This window comes from Zeus faber, assembly GCF_960531495.2.
Source record: "Zeus faber genome assembly, chromosome: 13".
NCBI classification, from domain to species: Eukaryota; Metazoa; Chordata; class Actinopteri; order Zeiformes; family Zeidae; genus Zeus; species Zeus faber.
The window spans coordinates 1,276,459-1,290,011 of record NC_137198.1 but is presented as its reverse complement, the minus strand read 5'-3'; the positions used below and the strand labels follow the sequence as shown (position 1 = coordinate 1,290,011).

Sequence of the window (13,553 nt, the reverse complement as noted above, 5' to 3'; positions counted from 1 at the left end):
AAGTTACCTGTTTTTTAGCAATGAAACACAGCACTACCAGGGCTTTGAGCAACAATGTACAGTAGTAGTAGATATAGTGTGTGTGTGTGTGTGTGTGTGTGTGTGTGTGTGTGTGTGTGTGGTGAGTAGGAGGACTTTAAAAGCACAGATTGCTCCCAAATTCAAGTGTGTTTTTTTTTTTTACACAAGCACACACACTCACACACACAGAGCCTCAGGCGGCCCTGAAGAAGGCTAAATTCCCAAAGCAATCGCGATCATCGCCCACCTACGCTCTCTCTCTCTCTCTCTCTCTCTCAACTGGGCAGAAAATCAATTGGCACACAAACACACACTGACAAACTGACTTCTTTGTAAACTTTGAACACACACACACACACCCACACACACACACATACAAGAAGAAGAAGAAGAAGAAGAACACATTTACACATATATTTTATTTATAAGAACACTAACACCAACACTACTCCAGATTTTACTACGTAGGGAGTAGTGACCATTTAGAGCCGCGGTACCTCTGGGCTCCAGGTGGAGGAGCTGTCCGTGGCGTCGTCATTCTGGAAGTCCTTCTTTTCGTCGCCAGGCTCCTCCCCCGCCACGCTGCCCTCGGGCCCTTGGCGGCTCGGGCAGGGGCTGGGCCTCGTATCCGGGCCCAGCGACTTCCTGTCACCCAAAGACCCGTCCTTCCGCATGTCCAGGGAGTCGGGGGACCGCCGTCCCTCCTCGGCCTCCAGGGAGAGGGGGTCCCGAAAACCGTGCATGTTCTGGGCCTCCATGTCTGGAAGAACAAAGCCCAGGATCGGTATAAAGCTTTCACACGTTTTAAATGTGCTTGATCTGAAAAGGTTGCATCTCCAAAGTTAGAAATGTGATATAAGAAATGAATAAATTATTAATGGCTGGAAAAACCAAATCTTTAAAATCACGCTAAGGGCGAGCGTAGGTTTCGAGGACTGCCCCCTGAACGTCGATGAGTCCTTTTTTGTTTTTCGGTTAGTGTGCTTTACAATAACAGGATAAAACAGAAGCTTAGCAAATGTACAGGGACACCAAGGGGAAGGATAAATCTATATTTTTTTGTGTGAATCCAACACGGCTCTCCGTGCCCCGTTCCTCCAAATAAAACGACTAAAAACAGTGTGGGGGCGGGGCAAAGATAGGGCGGGGCATGGAGGGGCGGGGCATTGAGGGGCGGGGCACAACTTGAAGACTCCTTAAGATTATTTTTTTGTGCGTGGCGCATGGAGAGGGGGTGATCGGGGAGAGAATGAAGGAGAAAGTGTTCCATAAACACTTGTTTTGTTCCTGAGGTAAAATTGAATAAATATAATAGCCGACATCTCAAATATAAACACACTTTTTTGGTGCGCCGACTGCGGGAGACATTACGTTACATTGATCAGACGCTTTCATCCAAAGCGACTTACAATTATTCAAACAGCGACGGACGCAGCCATCAGGAGCAATTAGGGGTTAAGTGTCTTGCTCAAGGACACTCCAGCATGCTAGCAGGAGGAGCCTGGGATCCAACCAGCAACCTTTACATCACTAGACCACCAGCTCTACCTCCTGAGCTGCCATCCCCCCGAAACCCATCGCTGGCGTGTGGAAAGGGAGACAAGTGCACAATATGCGCTCCGATGGAACACCCCATCACCTCTCCCCTCAAATAATTCCAACCTGTCAATTTCTATCAAACAAAAACAAAAACAAAAACAAAAACAAAAACATCTCTTGTTTGTTTTCAAGGATTTACATCTGGTTTCAAGGTTCATTTGGGTTTTTTTGCCTGCGTCGACAGCTGGACATCCAGAAGATCTCTCATCAGGGGAGCCAAACTCATTTAGACCAAACGTAGTCCCTCCCTCCCTCCCTCCCTCCCTCCATGCGGGGTCAGTGTGGTCCAGGTCTCCCCATCTTATCGGATAAAGATGCAGCGTATCCAGGGAGGGACACGCCCTACCGCTCGCTCGCACCAATCAATAGTAATTACCTCCAGTTCAGCGCCATTAAGAGCAGAAAGCGTTATATCAGCGGGAACACGAGAGTCGTCACCATGGCAACGGGCAAAGAGGGAGATGACTCATCACAGCGGCAATATGTGTGACATGTGTGTGTATATGTATGTGGATGAATGTGTAGTATTTTGATGTTTCTCTGTGTGTGCTTGTGAATATATGGATTTGCGCGTGTGTGTGTGTGTGTGTGTGTGTGTGTGTGTGTGTGTGTGTGTGTGTGTGTGTGTGTGTGTGTGTGCATATGAATGATCTGATGAATCAATGAATGTGGTTGTGTAATATGTGTAATATGTGTATGTGTATATGTCATGCATTTGAAATAAGATAAGATAAACCTTTATTACGGGGAAATTGACGTCGTTCCAGCAGCAAAAAGGGGACAGCAGAAAATAAAGTACACACTATAAACCATATCAAATACTTAGAAACATACAAATATAAAAACACCATAAATAGGAACCAGAGTATAAAGTCTATTGCACATATCTTGACACATTGCACATCAGGGATTGCACTTTCTTTTTTTAAATATAATGTGTGTGTGTGTGTGTGTGTGTGTGTGTATGTGTGTGTGTGTGTGTGTGTGGGGGGGTGGGGTCTACTGGCTGCGCTGGTGGATATTCAGTCTGACAGCCGCAGGGAGGCAGGACCTGCGACAGCCCTCCTTCCCACACTTTGGGTGATTTTACATATATTTATTTACACTTTTGTCCAAAGCAACTTACATGAGAGACAAGAAGCAATCGAAGCAGACATTAGAGCAACCTCAACCTTCAGTTCACGAGCTCCTGTTGCTAAATTCAACCAGATACAAGTACAAGATGCTGGAGGTAATCAGAATAAAAATACTGTCATTCGTCATTTCCCTTTTTATTTGTACGTTATTGCAATATGATAAGTACTGATATGTTGTGAGTGCATTATGTCAATAGAGCAACTTAAAACTAGTCAACAATAGTTAGTCACAGCTAAGATAGGATCCGGTGTTCAGGTGTTTCTGGAAGGTTGTGAGTGTCTCTGCAGAGCTGGGAGCTCCCTCCCTCCACCACTGGAGCACCACCCATGACAAGAGTCTGGATGGAGAACTCACTCCACCACCAGCCACTCCTCATTTGTGTTTTCTCAGGTTTACTGTGTGTGTGTGTGTGTGTGTGTGTATGTGTGTGTGTGTGTGTGTGTGTGTGTGTGTGTGGCACCAATTAAGAGTTACATGAGCATATTTCCATATAATGCTATTTACAGCTGTATTGCAGTCTTTCCTGTTCTGTATATACTATAAATACACCTGTGTTTATAGAAGGTTAGTTGCTAGGCAACGCATTAGAACCAGACACTATTTAATAAGATTTCCATGGGTCCTTAGATTTCTGGAAAGTCAGGAAATTCGCTATATGTCATTACAGACAGAGAGGTCCAGGGAATATGATTCTTTTTTTTTATTGGGTTATGGAATATCTTGGATATGTTTAATTTCCCTTCCTGTCTTTGTTAAAAAAGACATATTATCCTTCGGGAAAATATACGTGTTTATATTTCTTATGTTATATTTGACAGTCGTAGTTATTTATCTTCTGTGAATTACTACTCATTTCCCAAAAATTGAATTTTAATTGGAATTTGGTCATGGAAAGTCGTGGAAATGTCATGAAATTTCACCTTGCTCACCTCAACCTCCCTTTCCCCATCATTAACCTTCTGCAGTTTGGGGTCTTTTTTGTCATTTTGCAATTCACTCATTTTTGCCTTTGGCACCTACAGTCAATAAAGAGTTTCACCCTCAGTGCATGGAAGCCTCTTTTCAGGCTCAGATATAAATTGTTGAATCACTGTGTCAAATGGACAAACTTTTGAGTGAAGTGTTTAAAATCTATGGACGATCTTGGAGTGTGCAGGTTGTGGTTGTTTTGGCTGAACTTCTCAAAGGGTTTTGTAGGCACAGCCAGACGTCTCGGTCTGTTCATGGCGGCGCTGCTGCTGCTCAGGATGATCCAGATGACTCCAGCAGATGTCAGCGATCCGGATAATTAGTCTCAACCATCTGAGCAACTACTTGCTCCGTCTCTGGCTCCCGGGAGTAACGGGGCTGTTTTCAGCAGCCTGGTTTCAAATGGAATGTTTGGTGTTTTCCTGCCGTTTGGTCTCTCGCTGCTCGCTGAAACTGATATGTTAACCTCTTTCATTAAACTTCCTTGTCGTGAGGGTGTATTCAGTGTCAGCTGGCGTGCAGGGCAGGTACGCCGTCCCTCTGCCCCCGGAGGCTAAGATCCATCCCGCGCGTCCCGGGCCGCTCCAGTCAGCAGCTCCCTAAGACGCGCTAAGCCGCCGTCGCAGCGCTGGGTTTCTCCTCTGGGTCGCCGCATCAGCTCCTTGCCGCCGCCGGGGATTAACCGGGGCGGGCGGAGTCGCTTCCATCTGGTCAATCCCTTTTCTGCACTTTCTACACGGACCTGCACGGGGCCGTCCAAGTGTTATTGAACGCCTTTTTAGAAATACCGTCAAGACATTTTAGGGATGATTCTTCCTGGCATATTCAAATCCTTGCCCTGCACTGCACGGTTTTATTGCATCAAATGATTTTGTAAACTATGGTTTCGAGCTCATGTGTTTGAATTTGTGTGTGTATTTGTGTAACGTTTCTAGTGTCGTTTGTCCTCCCGGAAACAATTTGCACACGAGTAATTTACCTTGTTTCACTGTGTTTAGCAAAGGCCACAAACTTGTTGCTGATTCCTTGTCTGATTGAGTCACATCAACAACACCTGATATGACTGTGGCTTATGTGCATGTGTGTGTGTGTGTGTGTGTGTGTGTGTGTGTGTGTGTGTGTGTGCGCGTGCATGCGTGTGTGCATGTACTGTGCTGTTCTGAGCCTTGGGGCTTGCCCGACGACCGCCAGGGGACACAGCAGGGGCCCATTCCCCACAGTTGAGCACTAGGGGGCGGTATGGAGCGCTACGCTCCCTCTTGACAGCAACGCAGAGTGTGTCCAAGCAACCAATCAGCAAAGCCACATGCCAGAGGTGGAGTTTTCCCCTGGCAGCGGAGAGAAAGTGGGAGTCAGTCATGGGGTACTACATACCACATACCAACAACACGCCAAGTAGTGTTCAGTGTGTCTGAAGCCACAGTACGCATCAAATAGTTTGGGAAAGGACCGGGACCACATACTACGGCCGGTGATATGTGGTAATGTGCAAACACTGTACACTGGGCTGGCGAGCGTATCCCACAATGCATTGTGAGGATAAGACACCGGTACAAGAGCAGCTGTATGGTGACGTAGTACGTCCGGGAAGGCATTTAAACACACTGAACGACAGTACGGTCATGTAGTATGTACGTAGTATCTCAGTCGCTTCAGTCTGGTCAGAGTTTCGATAGATTTTTCCCGATGGAATTTTGGATAACTGCGTCTGTTACCGCGGCAGCTAAAAAAACCATCAAATAGGGGATAATCTCATGTATTAGAACTACTTTTGGCAATGGCGCAGAGCATCCAGAGAGTAACCTTTCCAGTCGGATGCAACAGAACTTCCTGTTTCTAGTCTCTGACGCTGGCACGGATGTAGCCAAAGGAGCCGCACGAAATAAGGGAATAAAACTCCGAAAGAAAGAGATGAAAGTTCTTTAAAGGCTGCGGTGCAGGTTCCCGCTTCGGTGACGGAGATCTAAGCACAGCGGGAAGCTGCCGCAGAGTGGGACGTTACAGCGGGTGGTGCTGTGAGCGCTGATGACGGAGGGGAAGCCACGTTTTAACGGGGCCCTCCTCTAAGTCCAGGACGCGGGTACTTGTTCCACCAGGGGCGGGCGGGGGCCCCTGCGCCGGCCCCTGGGGGCCTCTCCCCGTCTCGTTCGTCAAACAAACTTTGACATTTGCACCAGGGCCTCTGAAGTGCCTCAAAGGGGAATTCCATGCAACGCAGAACAAACTCAAGGCCCAGTCTTTAAGTGCGGCTGGAGCTGTTCAAGGACCTGATCGCACAGGAGGAGCTTTCCAGGCTGGAAACGCGAGAACCAACTGTGGGTTTGTGTGAAGCCCACGAAGAAGAGGAGCTTTAGCCGGAAGGTTTCGTGCTCCACTGACCTCATTTGTATTCTGTGTGTGTGTGTGTGTGTGTGTGTGTGCGTGTGTGTATACGTGTGTGCGCACACCTTCGCAGTCGGAGGGCTCCGTGCTGACCTCGTCCTGGTCCGACAGCAGCCGCGTGAACTTGTGTCGCCGTGGCGACGGCCCCTGAGCAGGCGTCTCGGTACCGTTCACCTTGGCGACGCGGAAGCTCTGCGAACGCGACACGGAGATCTCAAACTGCTTCAGCACCTCCTCCTCGCTGTCCGAGGAGCTGCTCACCTCCTCGTCCTCATCATCATCATCATCATCGTCACCGTCTTCATCACCATAGCTGTTCACTGCACGGAACACACACACACACACACACACACACACACACACACACACACACACACGTATAAGGTCATAGGTCAGTGAGGAAGACCTGTGAGCTCAACCAACCAGTGTCGACCAAACCCTGTGGGAACCAAACATCTTTAGAAACTGAGTTCTGGGGCTCTCACCTCCACCCCATCTCCACCCGCACGCGCTCCAACCTCCGCAATACTTACATTGGCATCAGGATCCACTCTTCCTCGGCTCGAGGCGCTCCTCCATCACCGCCGGCATCGGGAAGGTAGAGGTCCCTCTGGACGTCCAAAACCCTCCACAAACTTCAAACCTTGAACCTCAGCCTCTTTTGCTAACCCCACTTTCTTCTTCTTTGTGCCATTTCCGGCTGTTTGTGCTCTTAAAATAGACAACGTTGGTCCCTGTGTGACTCTGATGGTGTGATGCACAGTCTACTCCTCTACCACCGACAACTGGACTTTGGTGTCCATGGAAAAATGACGACACAAATAAATCACGAATGAAAGCTCAATGACTCAATGACCCCAGATGACAACAGGCACGAAGCCTCCATCGCTGGGTCACACACATCACACCTCCCACGTCAACAGTTTGGATTCTCCAATCTCCCGAACCAAACTGGGAGAAGATGCAACCTCCACACTGACGCCAAATAGATTGAAACTTCCTCCATGCCACCCGACAAGAAGATGAGTAAATATTTACTGATCGGTACAGAGACCTGTAGCAGAGTAAATAGCAAGCTATGTCAATATATGTAATACACACACACACACACACACACACACACACACACACACACACACACACACACACACACACACACAGGACTGTCAGTTTTGTCTTTCAGGGTATTCTAGGGTATTTCTCCTGGAATTAAGATTTATTTGCAAATAATCCATATATATATATATATATATATATATATATATATATATATATATATATATATATATATATAATTTGTATAACATATATGATTCCTGCAGACCATGGGGCATGGGGTCAGGGAACAGTTTGACTATATTGATAATTGTTTAGCAACAGCCGAGTGAGTGCCTGCCTCCATAACGAGTGCACGTCTACCTAAACCATCACCATGGCAACACGCGAGGGGACTCGGTTCGGACTGAGTGGGCGTGAGGCGGCTGATTGAGTTATGGGCAACGCATGTCAACGCTCGCCTTCACAAGGAGGCTTTTTGCAGCAACGAGGTCAGGTTGTCGAAAGGAGAACAGGCACACGTGCCCCACACAGCGCATGCATCTATGCATGAGCACACTACAACACACACACACACACACACACACACAAACACACACACACACACACACACACACAAACAAAGAAAATGTTTTGAGACGTCCACAGGCAGATAGACACACCCATTGATTCAAAACAGAAATACTTACACATCGGAGCATTTCAGCCTCGTGGTGGAATCATCGCAGCTCACATGAGAACATCATCTCTGACCTCTTGACAAGAAACCTCTGCATTACTCAACTCTGCTGCTGTGTGCTTGGGGTTTATTAAACAGGAAACCTTTTTGAACAAGAAATCACAAACAGTGGAATACACCTTTAAGGAGGCCTGTAATGGGGCATACGTTGTTTGTCATAACATTAACTGTGTTGGATTTAACACTAATATTTCTCAGTCGGCTTTGAAATGAGACTTCAGCGGCACCGGAGAGAAGGTTTCTGCCACTTGGAGGGTTGCTGGTTTGATTGCCTGGCTCTTCCAATGCATGTGCCACGGAGCAAACTTAGGCTATTGTCTATTTCACCACTGAGGCCGTGTAGCAGAGCAGCAGCGTTGCAGCACAGCGTGCTGGCCCCGTGAGCAGCGGGGCAGACCCTGCGTGTCTTCTGCACCAACAGAAAGTGCATCTGAATGAAGAGTCTGTCGGGGGGGATCAGAGTCCCGCGCACAACCCGCTGAGGCGTCGCTGAGCAGCACAACACTCAATGGAGCTCCCTGCTCCGTGCAGCAATACCATGACAAACATGAATGAAGCCGTCGAGTGGCATCGGACGACCTCACAGGCTCAGCATGCAACTGTCCATTCCATCCGTCTGTCCAAATGTCCGTTGTGGACGGATATTTAGTCGTTCGGGGGGGATATAACTGAGGCCAAAGCTCTTGCAGAAAGTGTCTGGTTGAAGAAAAAAAAAGTGTCCGATTCAACAAATTAATCACTGGACACTTCAGACACTGTTGAACACTCATTGATATATATCCTCCACGGTACACAAGAACAGCCTGTGAAGTACTGTATGTACACGGCATCTTAAGGGTTAGAAGATACGTGGGGGGGTGCATGTGCGGATATGCAAATGTCGCTTCAGAGGCATCTTCACAAGGAACACCTTGTTGTTAACACAAACAGATCCTCCAAAGAAACCATGAAACCATGAGGCTGCAACTGAGGTGTGACTGTGGGCTCCAGACAATGGAGTCGTTAGGGGTGGAGCATTTAGCGAATGGTACAATAAACAGAACACACCCAGGGAGCAGCGGCTCTGGGGGTGAAAACGCCTTGAAATTGAGTGAGATCGGAGGAGAACGACCAGACGCTCAAATAACAGCTGTTTGCAGCAGTGGCGTGTAGAAGGTCACAAAAGCAGAAGACCGCAGGGGGTCCACTTCTGAGGTGACGGTGGGTGCGTGATCACATGAAGCATGCAACCACAGAATGGAGAAAATCTGAATCTGAATCAGAATCAGAAATACTTTAATAATCCCGGGGGGAAATTACTTGAAAACCTCTCCTGATTCCACAAACATCCATTTCTGGAACTTGCAGGTGGTACAATAACAATTTGGCATAAACATCATGCATCGACAGATCCTTCTTGCCTGGCGTCTACGCCTCAGGCTGCTGCCGGTGCGAAGGTGCGAGAAACACTCTCTGCCTTCTCCAGACATCAACATGAGCGTCATTTGAGCAGCAACCAGGAACTGTCGCTCCCTTTATGGCCACAGTCCAACCCTTTTCAACTGAACACGTCGAGCAGGATACGCATCATCTCAAGGTGGGACCCACGCCTCCACGCCCCGTCACCCATCCTCCCAGAACTCAACCTGAGCAGATCGAGAGGTTTCCAGGAGAACAGTCTGCAGGAACAGCTTGACGTTTGTGGTGTGGGAGTGGTGTGGTTGAAGCAGCACCACCCGCCTCGGGTCTAGGTCATTGGGCCCGGGATCACAGCTGGCTGCACACCTGTTCCTCGTCAGAGCAATCCACGAGCAGTAGGTAAATCACCCATCCCCCAAAAAAACAGGAGGAACATTTCTGCTCCCGTCAAGAGCAGCCAAACCGAACCCCTGCCTTCATCCATCCTTCACACTGACCCTCCTCATCCTCCTCCTCTGCACTACTTCCTTTGTTTACATCACACCAAGGAAAGGTCTCTCCTGAAGCCAGGACACTCCACGCATTGTTATGGAGAGAACCTCCATCACCAAAAAATGAGCTAAACACAAGCCCTGGGTGATGATGGGAGAATGGGCCGTGTTACAACCAAAATGAAGTGACGTTGAATTGTAAAATAAACTCAAAAATTCAACCCATTTTTCATTGTTGATCGTTCTTGATGTCTCTCTCTCTTTTTCAACGGCAGAATAAAATCTGGCACCGGGGAAGAGATTGTGCTCCCGCAAGCACCCATGGAGCTTTAATATACACAAAAAGGTAAATACACTAAGCCCTCGATTCAATTTGATTTATTACAATAAATGACTTGCCAGGCAGGCTTTTCCAGTGTTCGACGGCTTCACAATTTAAAGTGATTCCTGAGCAACATGTTTACCAGAGCACGTTTGGTTTGACTCTCTGAACAGGGTGCATTGATCTCGGCATGTGCTGCATTCAGTACGGTCGCCGCGGACGATATGTTTCCTAAATCTCTTTCAAGACAAAGCAGCAGCGGCGGCGGCTGCAAGGTGCTGGAATAAAGCGACTTCTCCTGGATGTTACACAACTGTACAGAAATACATAAAAAAGTGTATTTACCCAAGGTGTCAGGTGACTCAGACACTGAGGAATGAGTTCATCCTTTCAGGAACACCGGTTCACCTCCACCACCTCCACCACCTCCACCCTCTCCACCATCCCCTGGTTCTGCTTTATCTTAACGGGTTCTGAACGGAGCTGAAGAACCTGGACTCAGACTCAGTGAGAGGCGACTCCACGCGGACCACCCGGGACTGGAACCCAGTCGGCTCCGGGTCGGGGCGTGGGGAGGGGGTGTTTGCTCTGGGAGGACATCGACCTGCGGGGCTACGCCTCCTCCTCCTCCTCCACAGGTGAGATTGGCGATGGGGCGGAGCTCAGCAAGGGGGGCGGGGCTAACCTCGAACACACCTGGAGGCTCGGCTGCTTGTTTGACAAGGGGGATGGGGTGGAAAGGGCGACCGTTGTTTAACTTGCTCTCCGTCTTGATGAAAGGAAATGAAATGGAGCGGAGGCGTCTGACATCCCCTTTGACCAGGTTGCAGATGGCAGCGGGACATGCATCATACATTTAGATTCTTTTGATATTGTCTCTATTTTTGGGCCTTGGAACAAAATGGTCAGAAATCTCGGTTTTTAATTATATCCTGGTCCCAGTGACAACTAAGGCAACACATATTTTTTGTCAAAATTACCCAACTTAACCATATTTCCCATCTTTTCATTGCATTTTAAAAGCACGATGAACACAGTTGCTTCAACAAATTGATGGTCAACACTGTTCAAATCAAGGAGCCTCCGCTTCCTCGGCATCAGGCCACAGCCCCTTCAGTCCGAACACGTCTCGTCTCTGGGATCCAATCTGAGGAGCTTGTTATTGTTACGTCTGATTTAGTGCCTCTACCAGAGTTAGGAGGAAAACAGTGAAACTATTATTGGATGTCCTCTCACGGTGCCGACGTCTTGGACTTGAGATAATGTTGAAGTTTTAGCTCAGATAAGATAAACCTTTATTAGTCCCACAACGGGGAAATTGATGTCGTCCCAGCAGCAAAAAGGGGACAGCAGAAAATAAAGTACACACTATAAACCATATCAAATATATGGAAACATACAAATAAAAAATAAATCACCATAATCAGGAACCGGATACTACTAAGTGTATCACAGATTGCACATCAGAGATTGCACTTTCTTTTTTTTTTTTTATATAAATGTGTGTGTGTGTGTGTGTGTATGTGGTTGTGTGTGTGTGTGTGTGTGTGTGTGTGTGTGTGTGTGTGTGTGTGTGTGTGTGGTTGGTAGGTTACTATGAATCAGTTGTCTGGGGACCCTCTGGTACCTGTTGAAGGGCCCACAGAGGTCCTGGGTCCCCGCGTTGAGAACCACTGCTTTAACAAATACAAAACAGCTTCTACGCTAAAGAAACCAAAGGTTATGACGCCGTCGTTGTCAGTAGGACCAGGAGATCATTTTCAGGAACGTTCAACCCCATCCTTCGCATGTTCCAAAAACAAGAACATCCCGAAAGGACGAGAAATCCAAAAACGCCGGTTTGGTCCTTTAAGCTTCGTGACAAATGTCACTGAGTTCAAATGTACAAAGGTGAGAAAGTGAGTCCGTCCGTCCCTCTTCAGCAGCTCGGGCGCCCACAGAGAAAGCTCCATTAATTACATAAAGACTCCACACATTCACGAAGGTCTCCCCTGTCTCCTCCACACCAGGCCCAGGCGGGTGGTTCGCTGTCAACCTTCGCAGCCGCTCGCTTGGTGTTTGTGCTGAAGTCTATCTTCGTCCTTGAGGAAGATGAAGGTCGTTCGGTGCGCCGAGTCAGCAGCGAGCCGACACCTGACGACACGGGCCAGGCCGGACGTGGGCGTGGGCGGGGCACGTGTCCCCGTCACACACGGTGCTTGTTTCGTTCCGCAAGGAATCGGAGAAGAAGAAAGTAACCTACATTTAGAATAAGAACACTGTTTTGGGGAGCCCATCACGGGCTGGTGCCGTCAGAGAGGGAGCGATCGGGGCGCAAAGCCGGCCCTGCCGGGCGACTTCAGGCACATTCGGGCTGAAGAACCGGACGCCCCCTAACGACGCCGCCGTCGCCAGCGTTCTATTACAGTCATACCTGAAAGTGGGAGGACAAAGAATCCGGGAGCCCCCCCCTATTCCGGCGCCCCTGCCTGAAGACCAGGGATACAGCTGATTTAGTCTTTAACAAACATGAGATACTGACTCTAGTTCCCATCGCTGGAACAGATTGCGTTTGGGGGCGTGGCCTCTGTGCAGTGCAGTCAGCAGTTTGGGTTCTGCTGCGTCGCCATGGCCAACGTTTCACTTCATGTCAGATCTTTCTTTCATGTAGACTTAATGGTGGAGTTATTATTATAAATATTATTATTATTATTATTATTATTATTATTATTATTATTAATGAACATGAACAATGTTTTTTACCAGAAAAAAAAATGGAAGAATGAAAAATAAATGGATAACTTTTGTTAGTTCAAGTTCAAGAGATTTTTTGTCACGTGCATGCACAGACAGTCGTACACACGTGCAGTGAAATGCCGTGGTGGCTTCTGTAATGACGACACGGAGGCTGGAGCGAGGCCTCGTGAAAAGCCTGTTTGACTCCAGCGCAGCGCGTCCCCATGAGGTGCAGCTCAACAAGCTCTGAGCTGCTGAGCTGCGACTCCAACGGCCTTTAAATGACACATTACTGACAGAAGCACAAGCATCGCTGCATGTGGGAATCGCTGCAGCATCGCTGCTTCTGCTTCCTCCTCAGTTATCCTGGACAATTATTCACAACGGTTGACTTCACCCGGTCCCGGCTCCCACTCACCCAGTCCCTGGCGGACCCCCGGCCGGTGGCCCTTCCTGCGGGGCCCGGGGTGCTCCAGGCAAGGCAGCCCCCCGACGTGCGAGAAGCACAGCTTCTTGTTGATGAAGAGGAAGAGGACGCCCAGCGCCACCACGAAGACGCCCACCGCCGACAGGAAGCCGATGGCCTCGGGCGTGACTGGCAGAGAGAGAGACAGGGAGAGGGGGCACACGATGACACACTGATCGGACCACACGAACAGACACCCTGCACACACACACACACACACACACACACACACACACACATACACACACACACACACAC

The 13,553-nt window shown here is 48.5% G+C and overlaps 1 protein-coding gene across 1 annotated transcript in view; it reads right to left on the bottom strand.

The window, feature by feature from the left end:
* The window catches only part of syt16 (synaptotagmin XVI), a gene marked incomplete at both ends in the record, with an annotated part of 29,649 nt that overhangs the window by 3,863 nt on the left and 12,233 nt on the right, over positions 1-13,553 (bottom strand). The window contains 3 exons of the mRNA XM_080012675.1: positions 519-781; positions 6,174-6,428; positions 13,248-13,493. Of these exons, the coding sequence (XP_079868801.1) occupies positions 519-781; positions 6,174-6,428; positions 13,248-13,493 (764 nt within the window). The remainder of the gene's footprint in view (positions 1-518; positions 782-6,173; positions 6,429-13,247; positions 13,494-13,553) is intronic.